Below are 17,887 nucleotides of genomic sequence, written 5' to 3'. Positions count from 1 at the left end.
TGACGATTATAGAATTGTGTTCTTGGTGAGGTTTATGGAACAGAAATATCAACTGCTCCTGAATATCTATTTTGTAAGATGGTTGCTGGCTGTCCCGTTGAGTTACCCCAGCTTTTTGTGCCTATCTTCGGTTTAAACCAGCATCAGCAGTTCCTTCCTACACATTTGATCAAGTTTGCCACCTGGGTATATTCTTTCCAATTCAGGCATATTATAGACCCTTTTGTATGTGACGCAAAGTTTAGGTGAGTAACACTAAGAAAGATGGAAAGTTCACCCAGGTAACTGACAGCAGAAGGACCTATCTGAAAACTTGCTCATTTATAATTCAATGCCAAACAATCCTTTTAATGCAGACCTGATCAATTTAAACTGGATGTGTAGGAAGGAACTGCAGATGCTGGTTTAAACCGAAGATGGGCACAAAATGCTGGAGTAACTCAGCGGGACAGGCAGCATCTCTGGAGAGAAGGAATGGGTGACATTTTGCGTTAAGACTGACCGACAGTCTGAAGAAGGGTCTCGATCCAAAACGTCACCCATTTCTTTGGCACAATGAATCCCCGCCAGCCATCAATCACCCATTCACACTAGTTCTATGTTATCCCACTTTCTCATCCACTCCCCCATACACTAGAGGCAATTTACAGAGGCCAATTAACTTACAAACCCGCACGTCTTTGGGAGGTGGGAGGAAACTGGAGCACCCATGTGGTCAAAGGGAGAACGCGCAAACTCCACACAGACAGCACCCGAGGTTAGGATCGAACTGGGTCTCTGGGGCCGTGAGGCAGCAACTCTACCACTGGGCCACTGTTCTGCCTCCATTGAAAGCCACTGTCAGTTGCTCCTCTCATTCACAAATCTCCCACACTGTTACCACCTCATAGTTCACGTTGTAAAGGGTACTGCAAACTCGATAATGAGACACCCTGGGTGGTACCCAACTCTAATAAAGTGTGCCCTGGCACATCATCTTCACCGAGGCCACAGCTTGGCTGAAGTTACTAAATTTTTATTTTTGTGCTTTTATATCCTCTGTTAATCATGGTCTCTGCAAGGCTGTCGCATCGCAAGGAAGTCAGAAGCAGCCATTGGGGTGGAACAAAAGGCAACCGTTGTGGATGTTGACGCCAAGGATGGTGAGCATGAGGGAACATTCTCCATATTCTTTTTAGTTTAGCTTAGAGATACAGCGTGAAAACAGGCCCCTCAGCCCACCGAGTCCACGCCGAGTCCACGCCGAGTCCGCGCCGACCAGCGATCACCCATCATTCCAGTTTGGCATCCAATTTACAGAAGCCAATTAACCTACAAGCCTGCATGCCTTTGGAGTGTGGGAAGTAACTGGAGCACCCAGAGAAAACCCACGCGGTCACAGGGAGAACGTACAAACTCTGTGCAGACAGCGGCCGTAGTCAGGATCGAACCCGGGTCTCTGGCGCTGTAAGGTAGCAAGTCCAGCACTGTGCCACCGTGCCGCCAGAAATATTGGGCATCTAGAGTATTGTGTGTGGTGATGTTCTCCTTATTTGAGGAAGGGTGTTGATGCATTGGAACCTGTTCAGAAAAAGATTTTGGAATACCTAGAATAGGGAAAGTAGAACAGCTAGGCTTATATCCAGGGAAATGTAGAAGAGAGAGAGAGAGAGATGCAGACAGAGAGAGAGAGAGAGAGAGAGAGAGGCAGACAGAGAGAGAGAGGGAGAGAGAGAGACAGAGAGCTTGATTGAAACATGTAATATCCCGAAGGCTCTTGACTAGGTCATTATAAGATCAAAAGATCTTAAGTTATGAGCAGAATTAGGTCATTCGGCCCATCAAGTCTATTCCGCCATTCAATCATGGCTGATCTATCTCTCCCCCTAACCCCATTCTCCTACCTTCTCCCCTTACCCTCTGACACCTGTAGAATCTAACTATCTCTGCCTTAAATATATCCACTGGCTTTGCCTCCACAGCCTTCTGTGGCAAAGAATTCCACAGACTCACCACCCTCTGACTAAAGTAATTCCTCCTCATCTCCTTGCTAAAAGAGTGTCCTTTAATTCTGAGGCTATGACGTCCAGTCCTAGACTCTCCCACTAGTGGAAGCATCCTCTCCACATCCACTCTATAACAGGCCTTTCACTATTCTGCACGTTTCAATGAGGTCCCCCCCCTCATTCTTCTAAACTCTAGCAAGTGCAGGCCCAGTGCCGACAAATGCTCACCATATGTTGACCTACTCATTCCTGGGATCATTCTTGTAAGGATTTATGAAAAGGATCTCCTTGATAGGGATGAAAGTTTACCACAGGATTGCAGAGTTGACGTCACAGTCAAATATCAACCCGTGATCTTGTAAAGCGGCAGAGCAGTCTTGTGAAGAAGCTAAGTGACCCAGTCCTGGTCCTGATTAATATGTTCATATTTTAAAGTGCACTCGTGCTTTATGTGGAAATCTATGAATAACGTTTTGTTCCAGTTACCATCTATTAATTTATGTTTGTAAATATCTGTTATCATGAGGAAGGGGGAGGGGGGGATGAACAATGAACAATGGAGGACCCGTCATGAGGGGACCGCCGGGAGGAGGTGGAGGGGGTTGGGAGAATAAAGGAGGGGCCGGCGGGGAGGTACTTAGTAACTTTGTCAGCGCCCTTTATGTGGCGACTATTTGCATGCCTTGGGTATGCGAGCAAAGAATCTCACTGCGACTTGTCGCACGTGACAACAAAGCATTCCATTCCATATCTCACATCAACTAGCGTCACTGGATGTGTGCAGGAAGGAACTGCAGAGGCCAGTTTAAGCCGAGGATAGACACAAAATGCTGGAATAACTCAGCGGGACAGGCAGCGTCTCTGGAGAGAAGGAATGGGTGACGTTTCGGGTCAGGGCCCTTCTTCAGATGCTGAGTTACTCCAGCAATTTGTGTCTATCTTGTATTACTGGATACGTTTCTTTCACAGGATGTTTAGTTCCGATGCCGGGGAAATAGCTACACAGACATGTAACAATTTTGCTGCCACTTCAAACAATGTCTGTTGCTCTATTTGCTCCCCCCACCACTCCACTCCCCACATTTTTACATTATTTTAAATTCCAAGTCCTTATGCCTTTGATTCCGCTATGTAGACTCAATAAGCCACTACTGTATTCCCCCGCAGTTATTCAGTTATTCACAACTGAACCTTTAGTAAGTGGCTCTAGTTTTGATTCAATAGAGAGGTAGCTCCTTTATACTATTGAAGTTTGGGGTGGTACGGTGGCGCAGCGGTGAAGTTCTTGCCTTACAGCGCCAGCGACCCGTCTTTGATCCTGACCACGAGTGCTTTTTATATTGAGTTTGTACGTTCGCCCCGCGACCACGTGGGTTTTCACCGGGTGCTCCGTTTTTCCTCCCACACTCCAAAGACGCGCTAGTTAGTCGGTTAATCGGTAAGCTGCAAATAGTCCCTAGTGTGTGTGGGGCAGTGCTTACGTGCGTGGATCGCTGGTCGGCGTGGACCCAGTGGGCCTGTTTCCGCACTTGATCTCTAAACTACACTGAACTAAGTTACTCACATTACTGATCTTGGCCTTTGAAGAATTCTCGGCGCTTTCTTTGATAGAATAAGGGTTGAGAGATCAAAACACGCGACAGTCCAGCTCTCTCTAGACAGGCTGCAGAAACCAAACAGATCCCTTCACAATCAACCATATTATTTGTGTGATTTGCACCTTTCTCCTTTGCCTTCCAACAAAAAAAGTTAATCAAACCTGCTCTGCTCACAGAGTATAAATAGTAATTATTAGATGTTAAATACGGCAATTGCTTCAAATTAACATTTTTTTTGTCTCCGGCTTTTAAAAAAAAAAACCTCAACATTTACTTTAAAGGTTATAAAATCAAAGATTGGAAAGAGCTGCAACCTCTGGAGTTCTTTAGTAACAACCCAGAAGAAAAAAAGTTATTTATTTGGACAAATGGACCAGAAATAATGGAACATTGCAAACGTAGGAAAACTGGTGACAAACACAAACAAAGATATGGTCGTATATAAGCGCTGATTATTCATAGATGTTTATGAAGCGTATGAATGTCAAAGTATGAATACGTGATTTAAGAGCAGGAGTAGGCCATCGGTACCCAGGACCCAGCTCACTGTTCACTGCGTTTTACATTCCATTCTTCCTCATTAGAAACCAAGAGAAGGTTTCAAAGGTCTTTTATTGTCACATGTACTAAATATGGTACAGTGATATGCGAATTACCATGCAGCCATACGACAAAAAAGCAACAAGACACACAAATACGTAAAAGTCAACGTAAACATCCACCACAGCGGATTCCCCACATTCCTCACTGTGATGGAAGGCGGAAAAGTCCAATCCTCTTCCTCTTTATTTCTCCCGCGGCCGGGGCAGTCGGCCATCCGTCGGGGCGATCAAAGCTCCCGCAGCCAGCGATCGAAGCCCCCGCGTTGGGGCGATCGAAACTCCCGCGTCGAGGCGGTCGAAACTCCCGCGACTTGGAGTTCCCGAACTCGGTCTCTGACCGGTGACCGCGGGCTCCTTGATGTTAAGTCCGCAAGCACCCACTGATTGGAGCTCCGATATGGATCCCTGGCGAAAGGGATCGCGGGCTTTGCGCTGTTTAAGTCCCGTAGGCTCCCCACGGTGGAGCTCTCGAACTCAGTCTCCAGCAAACGCCGCCAAACTCCTCGATGTTAGGCCGCAGTGCAGACGGATAGATACAGAAAAAAATTGCATCTCCGTCGAGGCTAGAGATTAGAAAATGTTCTAACCCCCCCCTCCCCCCCCAACCCCCACATAAAATATTTGCTCCCATTCCAGGTTTGTGGGTTCTCACTGACTATTGAAACCAATGTAGTTTCGGGCAGCACGCTACGTGCAGCGGTAGAGTTACTGCCTTACAGGGCCAGAGACCCGGGTTCAATCCTAACCACGGGTGCTGTCTGTACGGAGTTTGTACGTCCTCCCTGTGACCTGCGTGGGTTTTCTCCAGTGTCTCTGGTTTCCTCCCACACTCCAAAAAAAACGCACAGGTTTGTAGGGTAATTGGCTTTGGTAAAAATGTAAATTGTCCCCGGTGTGTTTAGGATAGTGTTAATGTGCGGGGATCGCTGGTTGGCATGGAATCGGTGGGCCGAAGGGCCTGTTTCCATGCTGTATGTATCTCTAAACTAAACTAAAGGGCATGGCCAGATGATGTTCGATGCCACCTTCTTGAGACAGTGCCTCGTGTATCTGCTTTCAATGGTGGTAGCCTGTGCCCATGATGGACTGGGCTGGTCCACCACTCTCCACAGCCTCTGTGTGTTGGGATTTTCATACCAGGCCACGATGCGACCAGTCAAGATATTTTCTGGAGAGAGAGAAAGAGAGAGAGAGAGAGGCAATGAACTGAATGGTGCTGGTTTACCAAAAAGACACAAAGTGCAGGAGTAACTCAGCGGGCCAGGCAACATTTCTGGAGTACATGGGTAGGTGGCATTTTGGGTCTGGACCACTCTTTACGTTCGATACTTTCGAGACCACTCTTCTTGATACTTTCAACAGCTCATCTGCAGATGTTTGTTAGAGTATCTGGTGGCAAACTGAATCTCTTTAAACATCTGAGAAAATGGCGGTTCTGGTGTAGCGTCTTCAGGATTACATCTATGTGTCATCCGAGATGCTAATGCCCACGATCGCCAGAGCAATTGTTTCCTGGTTGGAGTGTTTCTGCATGAGTTTGGTTCAGATGCCCCAGTGGAGCAGATACATTTACCGCTGGCGATCTGTAAATGTGACGCTGGAGTGTCCTGCAGGGCATTGCTCCTCATTTCTCCACCACCTCCCTGCTTTCTCTCGCTCCACTGAACCCTTAGTTCATGCTGGGTGCAGTTATACAGTGAGCATCCAACCGTGCGTCAGTCAAGTGGCCAGCGTTTTGTGTATTGGATCTTGGCAGCGCGTTTTGCATCATGGAGCCATGCCTGACATCCCACATGCATGCAATTACAGTGAGTCTCAGTGTTGCTGTAATGAGGAGTGAATGTGCTGGCCAATGTCCATCCACCCAGTTCCCAATGCAGCCTCAATCCAAAAGCCAACACCCTCTCTGGCTGAGGTAACTACATTCTGAGTTTCCCTTCACCGTTTGACTCAGTCCCTCCGAGTAAACTCGTGCAGCTGTCAAAGCGGCACAAATTGTATAAGCCTTTTTAAGCCTTTTAATTGCTTTCTCATCTCGCCCGGCTCTTCCAGTGAATTCTCCTCCCATCCCACCAGGTCCCTCTGCTCCTGCACACTTTTCAGAACAGTTTTAAAAAATAAAGAATACAAAGGCGTCTAAAGAAGTAATCCGATTTGAAGTTTTGGCTATCCATCCCCTCCACAGGTGGCGTGCTGGTAGAGCTGCTGCTTCACAGCACCAGAGAGCCGCGTTTGATCCTGACCGTACAGAGTTTGTACCTTCTCCCTCTGACCGCGTAGGTTTTCTCTGGGTGCTCCTATTTCCCCCCACATTCCAAAAGACATGCGTGTTTGCAGGTCACTCGGGCAGCCACGGTGGCGCAGCGGTAGAGTTGCTGCCTTACAGCGAACGCAGCGCCGGAGACCCGGGTTCGATCCCGACTACGGGCGCCGTCTGTACGGAGTTTGTACCTTCTCCCCGTGACCACTTGGGTTTTCTCCGAGATCTTCGGTTTCCTCCCACACTCCAAATATGTACAGGTTTGTAGGTTAATTGGCCTGGTGTAAGTGTAAATTGTCCCTGGTGTGTGTAGGATAGTGTTAATGTGCGGGGATCGCTGGTCGGCGCGGACTCGGTAAGCCGATGTGCCCGTTTCCGCGCTGTATCTCTAAACTAAACTAAAATTGGTGTCTGTAAATTTTCCCTGGTGTGGGTGAGGACAGAACCAGTGCACAGGTTATCGTGGGTTGGTGTGTACTCGATGGGCCGAAGGGCCCTTTATCCACGCTGTATCTCCAAAACTAAAACGGAAAACAAAGAGTGTTTGCTGTTCATTCATTGCCCATGGCTCAGTACAGCATCCACTCATCCAGCATCCAGAGAGTAATAATTTAAGAAGTCTGGTGCAGAAACACTTTCAAACAATACGTAGATAAAAGAGAAAAGGTACACAGGGACTCTGGAACTGTGATGTCTCATTGATGTGAAGATGTGTAATTACGTCTAATTACCTGGCTGCCTGATGCAACCTCTCATTACATCACTAAATAACCTTTCAGACATCCTGCAAGCATAATTACACGGAAATTCAAAACTCTATTTTTCTTTAGATTAGTTTAGTTTAGCGTTACAGCGCAGAAACAGTCCCTTCGGCCCACCGAGATGTTGTGGAGCAGTGCTGTAAATTGATACAATGCATCCCATAGACATTACACACTTGACCACACTGCACCGGTAGTGGGGCAGTGAGTGTTAGGCTTGTGAAGTTGTGTCAATCAAGCTTAATAGTTTATTAGTTTAGAGATACAGCGCAGAAACAGGCCCTTCAGCCCACCGAGTCTGCACCAACCAGCAATCCCCACATATTAACACTATCCTTCACACACAAGGGACATTTTATATTTACTCCAGGCCAATTAACCTACAAGCCTGTACGTCCTTGGAGTTTAGATTTTAGATTTAGAGATACAGCGCAGAAACAGGCCATTCGGCCCACCGGGTCCGTGTCGCCCAGAGATCCCCGCACATTAACACTATCCTACACCCACTAGGGACAATTTTTACATTTGCCCAGCCAATTAACCTACAAACCTGTATGTCTTTGGGAGGAAACCGAAGATAACGGAGAAAACGCACGCAGATCACAGGGAGAACGTACAAACTCCTTGCAGACAGCACCCGTAGTCAGGATCGAACCCGAGTCTCTGGCGCTGTGGCACCAAGCCATCACAAATTCTATTGTTCTTGTGAAATGGGGAAGGTAGATACTGGCAAATGTGCTTTCACTTCAATGTACATCCCCTTTAAATGGAAATAATTCGTTTCATTTCCCGAACCTTGCTTTTTTGAGTAAAGTCATCTCTGGCGATATATTTCATCCATCTTTTGCCCGCGATAATCCCTTTAATTCACAAGATATTCTTGGACAAAGAAAGATCTCAAGCATCCAGAAAGGACAAACAACAATCACAACCGTTTCTTTCATCCTACCTCTGCAAACCATCCAGACACAAAACGTCACAGGGGCCACAGTTTAAGAATAAGGGCTAGGCCATTTAGAACTGAGATGAGGAAAAACTTTTTCAGTCAGAGAGTTGTGAATCTGTGGAATTCTCTGCCTCAGAAGGCAGTGGAGGCCAATTCTCTGAATGCATTCAAGAGAGAGCTAGATAGAGCTCTTAAGGATAGCGGAGTCAGGGGGTATGGGGAGAGGGCAGGAACGGGGTACTGATTGAGAATGATCAGCCATGATCACATTGAATGGCGGTGCTGGCTCGAAGGGCCGAATGGCCTCCTCCTGCACCTAATGTCTATTGTCCATTGTCTATTAAGTAAAATAACGTCCTGGAGATTATATTTCTGATAGAAGAAATTCTTCGTAAAATGCTAGAAGATAGACACAAAAAGCAGGAATAACTCAACAGGACAGGCAGCGTCTCTGGAGAGAAGGGATGGGTGACTTTTTTGTGCCTATTGTCACCTATCTATATTCTCTAGGGATGCTGCCTGACCCGCTGAGTTTCTCCAGTACTTGGTGTCTTTCCCGGTCTTAATTCCTACGTGATTTAAATGGCTTTATCTTTCTTCACCGACGATGCTTTTTTGGAACACCTTCCTAAAAACAATTCCAAATTGCACATTTGAACCATTACCAGTGCTTAGTTTGGCACATTGACTGTGGGTGTTTCTTTACGAGTCTGACTACCTTTCAATCACCTCAGTGCAAGTCAAATAGAGTCATAGAGTGATACAGCATGGAAACAGGCCCTTCGGCCCACACCGGCCAACGGGTCCCAGCTACCCTAGTCCCTCCTGCCTGCGTTTGGTCCATATCCCTCCAAACCTGTCCTACCCATGTACCTGTCTAACTGTTTCTTAAATGTTGGGATAGTCCCAGCCTCAACTACATCCTCTGACAGCTTGTTCCATACACCCACTACGCTTTGTGAGAAAAAGTTACCCCTTAGATTCCTATTAATATTTGTTCCTGTCACTTTAAACCTATCTCCTCAGGTCCTCGATTCACCTACTCTGGGCAAGAAACCTATTCCTCTTTAATACACCTCTATAAGATTAACCCTCATCCTCCTGCGCTCCAAGGAACAGAGGCCCTACCTACTCAACCTCTCCCTATAGCTCAGACCCTCCAGTCCTGGCAACATCCTCGTAAATCTTCTCTGTACCCTCTCCAGCTTGACAACACCTCTCCCACGGCCCAGATTTTTCCAGCACAGTCCACTGTTGCAATTGAACTGTACCGTAGTTCTCCACACTATTTCAGTTGAGGATTTAACCACCTCAGATTGGGAATTTGAATCTTTAGTTTAGTTTACTTTAGAGACACAGCGCGGAAACAGGCCCTTTGGCCCAACCAGTCGGCGCCAACCAGCGATCCGCACATACTAGCCCTATCCTACACACCAGGGACAATTTACAATATTTTACCGAAACCGATTAACCTACAAACCTGAACGTCTTTGTAGTGTGGGAGGAAACCGGGGCTGTCACGGGAGAACACAGGGTACAAACTCTGTACAGACAGCACCCGTAGTCAGGATCGAACCCGTGTCTCTGGTGCTGTAAGGTAACAACTCTACTGCTGCACCACTGTGCCGCCCTATATAAAGAACAGGAAACAGATACACCCTGAGAATTAAATACAGTAAGATTGTAACCATTCTAAAAATATATTTTTACTTCAGCTTACTGATTCCTAGATTCCATTGTAAAAGCCATCCATTTTAACGTTAAGTCATAGCCACTTGGGTGGAGATTTTCAGGGAGACACTTGGAGACAATGGATTGAGTTTCGTTTCGTTTATTGTCACAGGTACAGTGAGAAGCTTTTTGGTTGCCTGCTATCCCGTCAGCAGAAAGACTCTACAAGATTACAATCCAGCCATACAGGATAAAGGGAATAACGTATAGTGCAAGATAAAGTCGAGTAAAGTCCAATTAAAGATAGTGCGAGGTTCTTCAGTGAGGTAGATGGTAGCTCAGGACTACTCTCTGGGTGTTGAGAGGCCGTACTTAGCCCAGCACATTGTAAGCCGGCCAGTCAGCTGTGAGAGACCATGGCAGCTCAGTGGACAATCAGCAATAGCAGTGAATTGTCAAGTAGTCCCCCTGGTCTGTGAGTAGACTTGTGAACTATAAGCACTCCATTGAACAGGCACGTCACAGTGGCGCTGCGGTAGACTTGCTGCCTTGCAGCGCCAGAGACCCGGGTTCAATCCGAACTATGGTTGCTTGTCTGTATTCAGTTTGTACGTTCTCCCTGTGACCTGCGTGGGTTTTCTCCAGGATCTCTGGTTCCGTCCCACACTACAAAGACATTCAGGTTTGTCGGTTACTCGGCTTGTTATAAGTGTAAATTATCCCCAGTGTGTGTAAGATAGTGTTAGTGTGCGGGGGTTGCTGGTTAGCGTGGACTCGATGGGCCGAAGGGCCTCTTTTCAGGCTGTATCACTAAACTAATCTAAGCTAAACTAAACTAAACTAAACTAAACTAAACTAAACTAAACAACAAGCAACCTATTAAATTATAGGTAGCTGATCGGACAGTGGACAACCCTATGGAATATAAACAGTTCAGTAGACCATGAGCTGCCAAAGGACTGTAAGCAACCAGCGAAAAGAAAGACTGGTGGATAAGCAGTCTGACAGCAATGCATTACCCTGTAGAAGACATACAGTCTGGCAGACCATGAGGGGCACAGTGCGTTACCTGAATCCAGCACTGTCCACTGTGTTTAGTTTAGTTTAGATATACAACACAGAAACTGGCCCATTGGCCTACTGAGTCCGCGTCGACCAACGATCCCCGCACGTTAACACGACCACACTTGGGATATTTTTACATTCCAATGTAACTTAACCTACAATGAACCAAGCCAATTAACCTACAAACCTGTATGTCTTTGGAGTGTGGGAGGAAACCGAAGATCTGAGAGAAAACACATGCAGGTCACGGGGAGAACGTACAAACTCCGTACAGACAAGCACCTGTAGTCAGGATCGAACCCGGGTCTCTGACACTGTCAGGCAGTAGCTCTATGCCGCTGTGCCGCCTTTACAGCACTGTGCTGTAAACCGTGGCCTCTGGAATGTCCCTGTGCCTAATAATGTATAAAGACCATTCGGTGTTCACAGTCCACTGGGCTCCATGGTGATGACCGTTTGTCAGCACTGGGCCTGAACTCGCTGGAGTTTAGAAGAATGGGGACCTCATTGAAACATACAGAATAGTGAAAGGCTTGGATAGAGTGGATGTACAGAGGATGTTTCCACTAGTGGGAGAGCCTAGGACTAGAGGACATAGCCTCAGAATTTCTTTAGGAAGGAGATGAGGAGAAATTTATTTAGTCAGAGGGTGGTGAATCTGTGGAATTCTATGATGTCAGAGGTTGTGGGGAGAAGGCAGGAGAATGGGATTAGGAGGGAGAGATAGATCAGCCATGATTGAATGGCGGAGTAGACTTGATGGGCCGAATGGCCAGATTCTACTCCTATCACCTATGACCTTATGACTCGACGTCTCAACACAACGCAAAAGATCCATCAAGCGAGGGGAGGTGGGGAGAAGTGAGCTGACACTGGGAGCTGGGAGAAGTTCAACTAAACTAAACCAAAGTGGTCAAGTAGGTTCCAAAGTGCGTTTGAGAAAATCAGCAGGGAGGAAGGATGACGAATGTGAAATCGGGAAGGAGTTTCTCTGGGAAGGGCAAACACTGCAGGCTCTACTCCCTGTGGTAGAGTGGAGGGAGCAGGCAAAAGGACAAAGAATGAAGGAGTTGAGAGGGGGGCAGGGTACAGGAGTGGGGGTAGACATGGAGTCAGGGTAGGACAAGGTTGAGGAAAGCATAGGGTGCTGGAAGAGCTCAGCGGCTCAGGCAGCTTCTGCAGAGGGAATGGATGGATGAGGTTTCATGCAGGGACCCTTCTTCAGGTTGAGTGAGCTATGGACCATGAAGAATATTTTAGGATCAATGACTGCCTTGGATTTGTATTAATTTGGTTTAGAGATACAGCGTGGAAACAGGACCTTCAGCCCACCGAGTCCACACAAAAGTCACTAGGGGCAGCTTATATAAGCCAATTAACCTGTACGTCTTTGGTATGTGGGAGGAAACCGGAGCACCCAGAGAAAACCCGGGGAGAACGCGCAAACACTGCACAGACAGCACCCGTAGTCAGGATCGAACCTGGGTCTCTGGCGCTGTCAGGCAGAAACTCTACCGCTGCGCCACCGTGCCGCCCTATCAGTTCCGATCATATTTCAGAAAGAAAAGCCAGCTTATTTCCGATGCTCCGCGCAGAAGTTTTAAACACTGTCTTCACTCTGAATGTACCTCACAGCCAAGGAGGGTCCCCGGAACAGCCAAGCTGCGGAGAACGAGACAAGAGAAACGCCTGAGGTGAAACCGAACGGACAGCCGGCAGCGGGTAGTTCGGATCCAGCCACTGCCGAGGTGTCCCCTGATCCCACAGAGCAGCAGCCACCAGCTGGGACTGGCAGCAAAGTCTCCAGGCAAATCAAAGGCGGAGAGCTTGTCAGGCAACAGTTCAAGGCGTCTCTCATCAAAAGATTCAACCATGCCATCCGCAGCCAGAGGGACTTCCTGGCACAGGTAAGATGAAGGCATCGGGACTCGGCAGGTTTCTCCGAAAAAAGGAACTGCAGACGCTGGGCCATGCCAAGGATAGACACAAAGTGCTGGAGTAACTCAGCGGGTCAGGCAGCATCTGTGGAGAAAAAGGATCAAGGGTCCGAACCCGAAACGTCATCCATCCTTTATCTCCAGAGATGCTGCCTGACCCGCTGAGTTACTCCATCACTTTGTGTCTGTCTACGGTATAAACCGGCATCTACACATCCCACCATAAAGTTGTTTGTTGATGTTTATATTATTGAATGTCCAAAATTAATGCAGATCTACAATGCCCACCTCAGCACCCCATCATCCTGATGTTGACACTGATGGGTGAGTGCTGGGTGAGTGCTGCCCTCCCGATGATGTGTTTCGAGGACGAGCAGGGTGATTGTCCCCGGTCACTCAGTCAGGGACCAGGGACATAGGGATGTAATGCTGAGCCCTCTGTAAGGCGCTGGTCAGGCCGCATTTGGAAGACTGTGAGCAATTCTGGGCGCCCTATCTGAGGAAGGATGTGCTGGCCCTGGAGAAGGCCCAGAGGAGGTTTAGAAGAATGATCCCAGGAATGATCTCCCGGTGGCCGAGCACTTCAACTCCCCCTCCCATTCCCAGTCTGACCTTTCTGTCATGGGCCTCCTCCAGTGCCATAGTGAGGCCCACCACAAATTGGAGGAACAGCACCTCATATTTCGCCTGGGCAGCTTGCAGCCCAGTGGTATGAACATCGACTTCTCCAACTTTAGATAGTTCCTCTGTCCCTCTCTTCCCCTCCCCCTTCCCAGATCTCCCTCTATCTTCCTGTCTCCACCTATATCCTTCCTTTGTCCCGCCCCCCCTGACATCAGTCTGAAGAAGGGTCTCGACCCGAAACGTCTCCCATTCCTTCTCTCCTGAGATGCTGCCTGACCTGCTGAGTTACTCCAGCATTTTGTGAATAAATACCAGGAATGAGTAGTTTATTGAAGAGAGTGGATGTGGAGAGGATGTTTCCACTAGTGGGAGAGTCTAGGACTAGAGGTCATAGCCTCGGAATTGAAGGACGTTCTTTTAGGAAGGAGATGAGGAGGGATTTCTTTAGTCAGAGGGTGGTGAATCTGTAGAATTCTTTGCCAAAGGAGGCTGTGGAGTCAGTGGATATATTTAAGGCCGAGATGGATAGATTCTTGATTACTTCAGCTATCAGAGGGGTTTAGGAGGGACAGATGCACCAACCATGATTGAATGGCAGAGTAGAAATGATGGGCCGAATGGCCTAATTCTGCTTGTATCACTTATGATCTTATGATCTTTTCAATCAACGTCATTGAAAGTGGTCATTGTATTACACTACTGTTGAGGTTGATCTGTGCAAACCGCCACCTTACCTGCATTAAGAACACCTCCGTTATATAAATGCAAGTATAATTTTAAATCAGTAGTGAGCATTCAGATTTGGCAGTGTTTGGCACGGCTCCCAAGCCATGATAGTCATTATTCAGGAACATGTGCATCAGCACTGTTTCTGTGGAAGGATCTGTTGGGTGGGTCTGTAATCACTGGAGTTTAGAAGGAAAAGCCTGGATAGAGCAGATGTGGAGAGGATGTTTCTACTAGTGGGAGAGTCTGGGACCAGAGGGCACAGCCTCAGAATAAAAGGACGTACCTTTGAAAAGGAGTTGAGGAGGAATTTCTTTGGCCAGAGGGTGGTGAATCTGTGAAATTCATTGCCACAGACGGCTGTGGAGGCCAAGCCTTTAGGCGTTTTTAAGCGGAGATTGACAGGTACTTGATTAGTAAGGGTGTGAAAGGTTACGGGGAGAAGGAAGGAGAATGGGGTTGAGAAGGAAAGATAGATCAGCCATGATTGAGTGACAGAGTAGACTGAATGGGCCAACTGGCCTAATTCTGCTCCAATGACCTTTGAGCTTGAACTTGCTTTTGGAGTGTCCACTGTGACCCTCTTAGAGGTGGCGAACAACATTTCTTCTCACACTCACATCTGCATAACTATCTGAATTCATATCATAAACTCATGTCTGTTTACCTATTCTATGCATCTCGTGCATATATATTCTAGTCATTTTCAAAATTCTTTACATTACTTGACAACTTGAGTAAAGCAGGTTCAGTGATATAAAAACTAAGCTGACATTTTGCCAATTTGGATCTTAGGCTGTACAAATTAATCTTCTTTCTTCCAAAACAGTTTCTCCTACCTGCAAACTTTGTGCTACTGGCTTTGATCTTTTCACTTATAATCCCTCCATTTGGAGAGTATAGAAGTTTAACAATCCACCCGTGGATGTATGGTCAACAATATACCTTCTTCAGGTACGTCAGCAGCTTTTGATAAAGTCCTATGATGCCATCATTCTGTTGGAATGTAATGCATGTTATTCTATTGCTCATTGCATTGCGTAACGTTAGGTATATGACTGTATATCTTTAATGTGCACAGTTTAATTTAGATAAAATAGATAAATGGCAATAGTAATTCCTTTGCCAGAGAGAGATGGTGCTACGTTTATGACCTTGCAGGATTTGAGTGCAGAAACCTGAATGAAGATGGCTGACAAGGTCGAGGACGTGAGGGAATTCCTTGTTGTCTGAGTTTAGTTTAGTTTAGTTTTGAGATACAGCACGGAAACAGGCCCTTCTGCCCACCGAGTCCAGGCTGACCAGCCATCCCCGTTCACAAGCACTATCCTACACACTAGGGACAATTTACACCGCAGCCAATTAACCTACAAACCTGTACGTCCTTGGAGTGTGGGAGGAAACCGGATCGCCCGGAGAAAACCCACGCAGGTCACGGGGAGGACGTACAAAATCCGTACAGACATCGCCCGTGGTCAGGATCGAACCCGGGTCTCTGCTGCCGTAGGGCAGCAACTCCACCGCTGAGCAACGCTACCGCCCATCTTTCAGTTCTCATCTTTCAGACGAGGCAGTAAACCTATGAGGCAGTGAACTGTGGTCCTATCTGCTTTTTGTTTTTAAAGAATCCTGGCCATTATTTACCACAGACCTGACATTGCTAAAACAGAACAACTTTATCTCCCTGCAGTTTGTGGAAGCTTGTAACACACGAATAATGTGTTTGAAACACCAGAGCGGCTCTAGCTAGGAACACATTTAATGATCTGTCGAGCTTTCAGGAAACCATGCGGATGGGGTAGGCGCTACAAAATGCAAGTCGAGTTCTTGTAGCACCACCTTCCCCCTCCCCCCCCCCCCCCCCCCCCCCCCCCCCCCCCCCCCCGCCCATTTTAAATTATAAAATTATAAAAATCATTTCTAATTCCTTCAAAAACCTGTCATTTATAATTGGAATAATGTAGTTACATTGGAAATTTTGAAAATTCAAACAGGTTTTTCATAACATCCATTCTTTTGGTGATTAACGTGTACTCTATTCATTTTTATCATTTTGAAACATAATGCGTGTTTACGTAATCAGGAACTTCAACATATTGAAGGAACCAATGTCAAAGCTGCCAATTCACAACCGCATCCTGTGAATGAATAAAAGAAAGTTGGCGTGTGTTTTATTGCAGCAGTGACTACAATTTATTTATTGTGGGTCGTTCAGGTGTAAATGGCAGCGGCATATAATGTTTAAATCATATCCCCATTGAGTCAAGTGTGTTGACTTGTCACGCGCACCGGATATGAACTAGAACAATGATAGTCGTACTTGTTGCAGCCTTATGGGCGTATTAGACACAACAACAAAAGAAAATAAATATGCAATAAATTATGCTATTCTAAGTAAACGTCTCTCAGATCATGTCAGTGCAAAAATAAATTCAAAGTAGAGCAACCATAATGGTTCAAAGTCCGTAGATGTTCGATGCTGGCAGTTTAAGTCACTCTCCCATTGAGTCAAGTTCTTGACTCACAGCCCTAACCACAACCCTGCCTCAACAGAGTTAATAGACAATAGACAATAGGTGCAGGAGGAGGCCATTCGGCCCTTCGAGCCAGCACCTGTGACCATGGCTGATCATTCTCAATCAGTACCCCGTTCCTGCCTTCTCCCCATACCCCCTGACTCCGCTATCCTTAAGAGCTCTATCCAGCTCTCTCTTGAATGCATTCAGAGAATTGGCCTCCACTGCCTTCTGAGGCAGAGAATTCCACAGATTCACAACTCTCTGACTGAAAAAGTTTTTCCTCATCTCAGTTCTAAATGGCCTACCCCTTATTCTTAAACTGTGGCCCCTTGTTCTGGACTCCCCCAACATTGGGAACATGTTTCCTGCCTCTAACGTGTCCAACCCCTTAATAATCTTATACGTTTCGATAAGATCTCTTCTCATCCTTCTAAATTCCAGTGTATACAGAGTTGTGCACGGTGGTTCAGGAACCTGTAGTTGATGGGAGGAAATTGTTCTTGAAACTTGGGGTCATGGTTTTCAGGCCCCTGTACCTTCCTCTAGATGATAGCAGAGAGAAGCGAGCATGGCCAGGGTGGTGTGTGTCTTTGATGATGTTAGCAGGCCATCTTGAGGTCGCACTTCCGGTAGATCCCTTCGCTGGTGGGGAGGTCCTTGCCCATGATGGACCGGGCAATGGGCACCACCTTCTGCAGTCACCTCTGCTCCTGAGCGTTTGAGTTTCCAAAGCAGGCCACGATGAATCTCTCCACCGTACACTTGTACTGGGTCAATGGGGCTTTTGGCATCATAGAACGGTACAGCACAGGAACGGGCCCTTTGGCCCACAATGTTTGTGCCTAACATGATGACTAGCTGAACTGATCACATCTGCCTGCAATTGATCCACATCCCTCCATTCCCTGAATATTCATATCGGGATGCATCACAGCTTGGTTTGGGAGCAGCTCCATCCAAGACCCCTAGAAATTGCGGGGAATTGTGGACGCAGCCCAGACCATCACGCAAACCAACCTCCCTTCCATCGACTCTATTTACACCCCACGCTGCCTCGGCAAGGCCACCAGCATAATCGAGGACCAGTCTCACCCAGGTCACTCCCTCTTCTCCCCTCTCCCATCGGGCAAAAGGAACACAAGTGTGAAAAAATCACTCCTCCAGATTCAAGGACAGTTATCAGGTAACTGAAC

The 17,887-nt window shown here is 47.0% G+C and overlaps 1 protein-coding gene across 1 annotated transcript in view; it reads left to right on the top strand.

The window, feature by feature from the left end:
• Nucleotides 1–17,887, top strand: part of abca4b (ATP-binding cassette, sub-family A (ABC1), member 4b) — a 163,714-nt gene that overhangs the window by 109,144 nt on the left and 36,683 nt on the right. Inside the window, exons 28-30 of the mRNA XM_078408264.1 lie at nt 1,062–1,142; nt 12,524–12,795; nt 15,005–15,129. Of these exons, the coding sequence (XP_078264390.1) occupies nt 1,062–1,142; nt 12,524–12,795; nt 15,005–15,129 (478 nt within the window). The remainder of the gene's footprint in view (nt 1–1,061; nt 1,143–12,523; nt 12,796–15,004; nt 15,130–17,887) is intronic.

This window comes from Rhinoraja longicauda, chromosome 11 (genome assembly GCF_053455715.1).
Source record: "Rhinoraja longicauda isolate Sanriku21f chromosome 11, sRhiLon1.1, whole genome shotgun sequence".
Lineage (NCBI taxonomy): Eukaryota > Metazoa > Chordata > Chondrichthyes > Rajiformes > Arhynchobatidae > Rhinoraja > Rhinoraja longicauda.
This window is presented reverse-complemented; position numbering and strand designations above follow the sequence as displayed.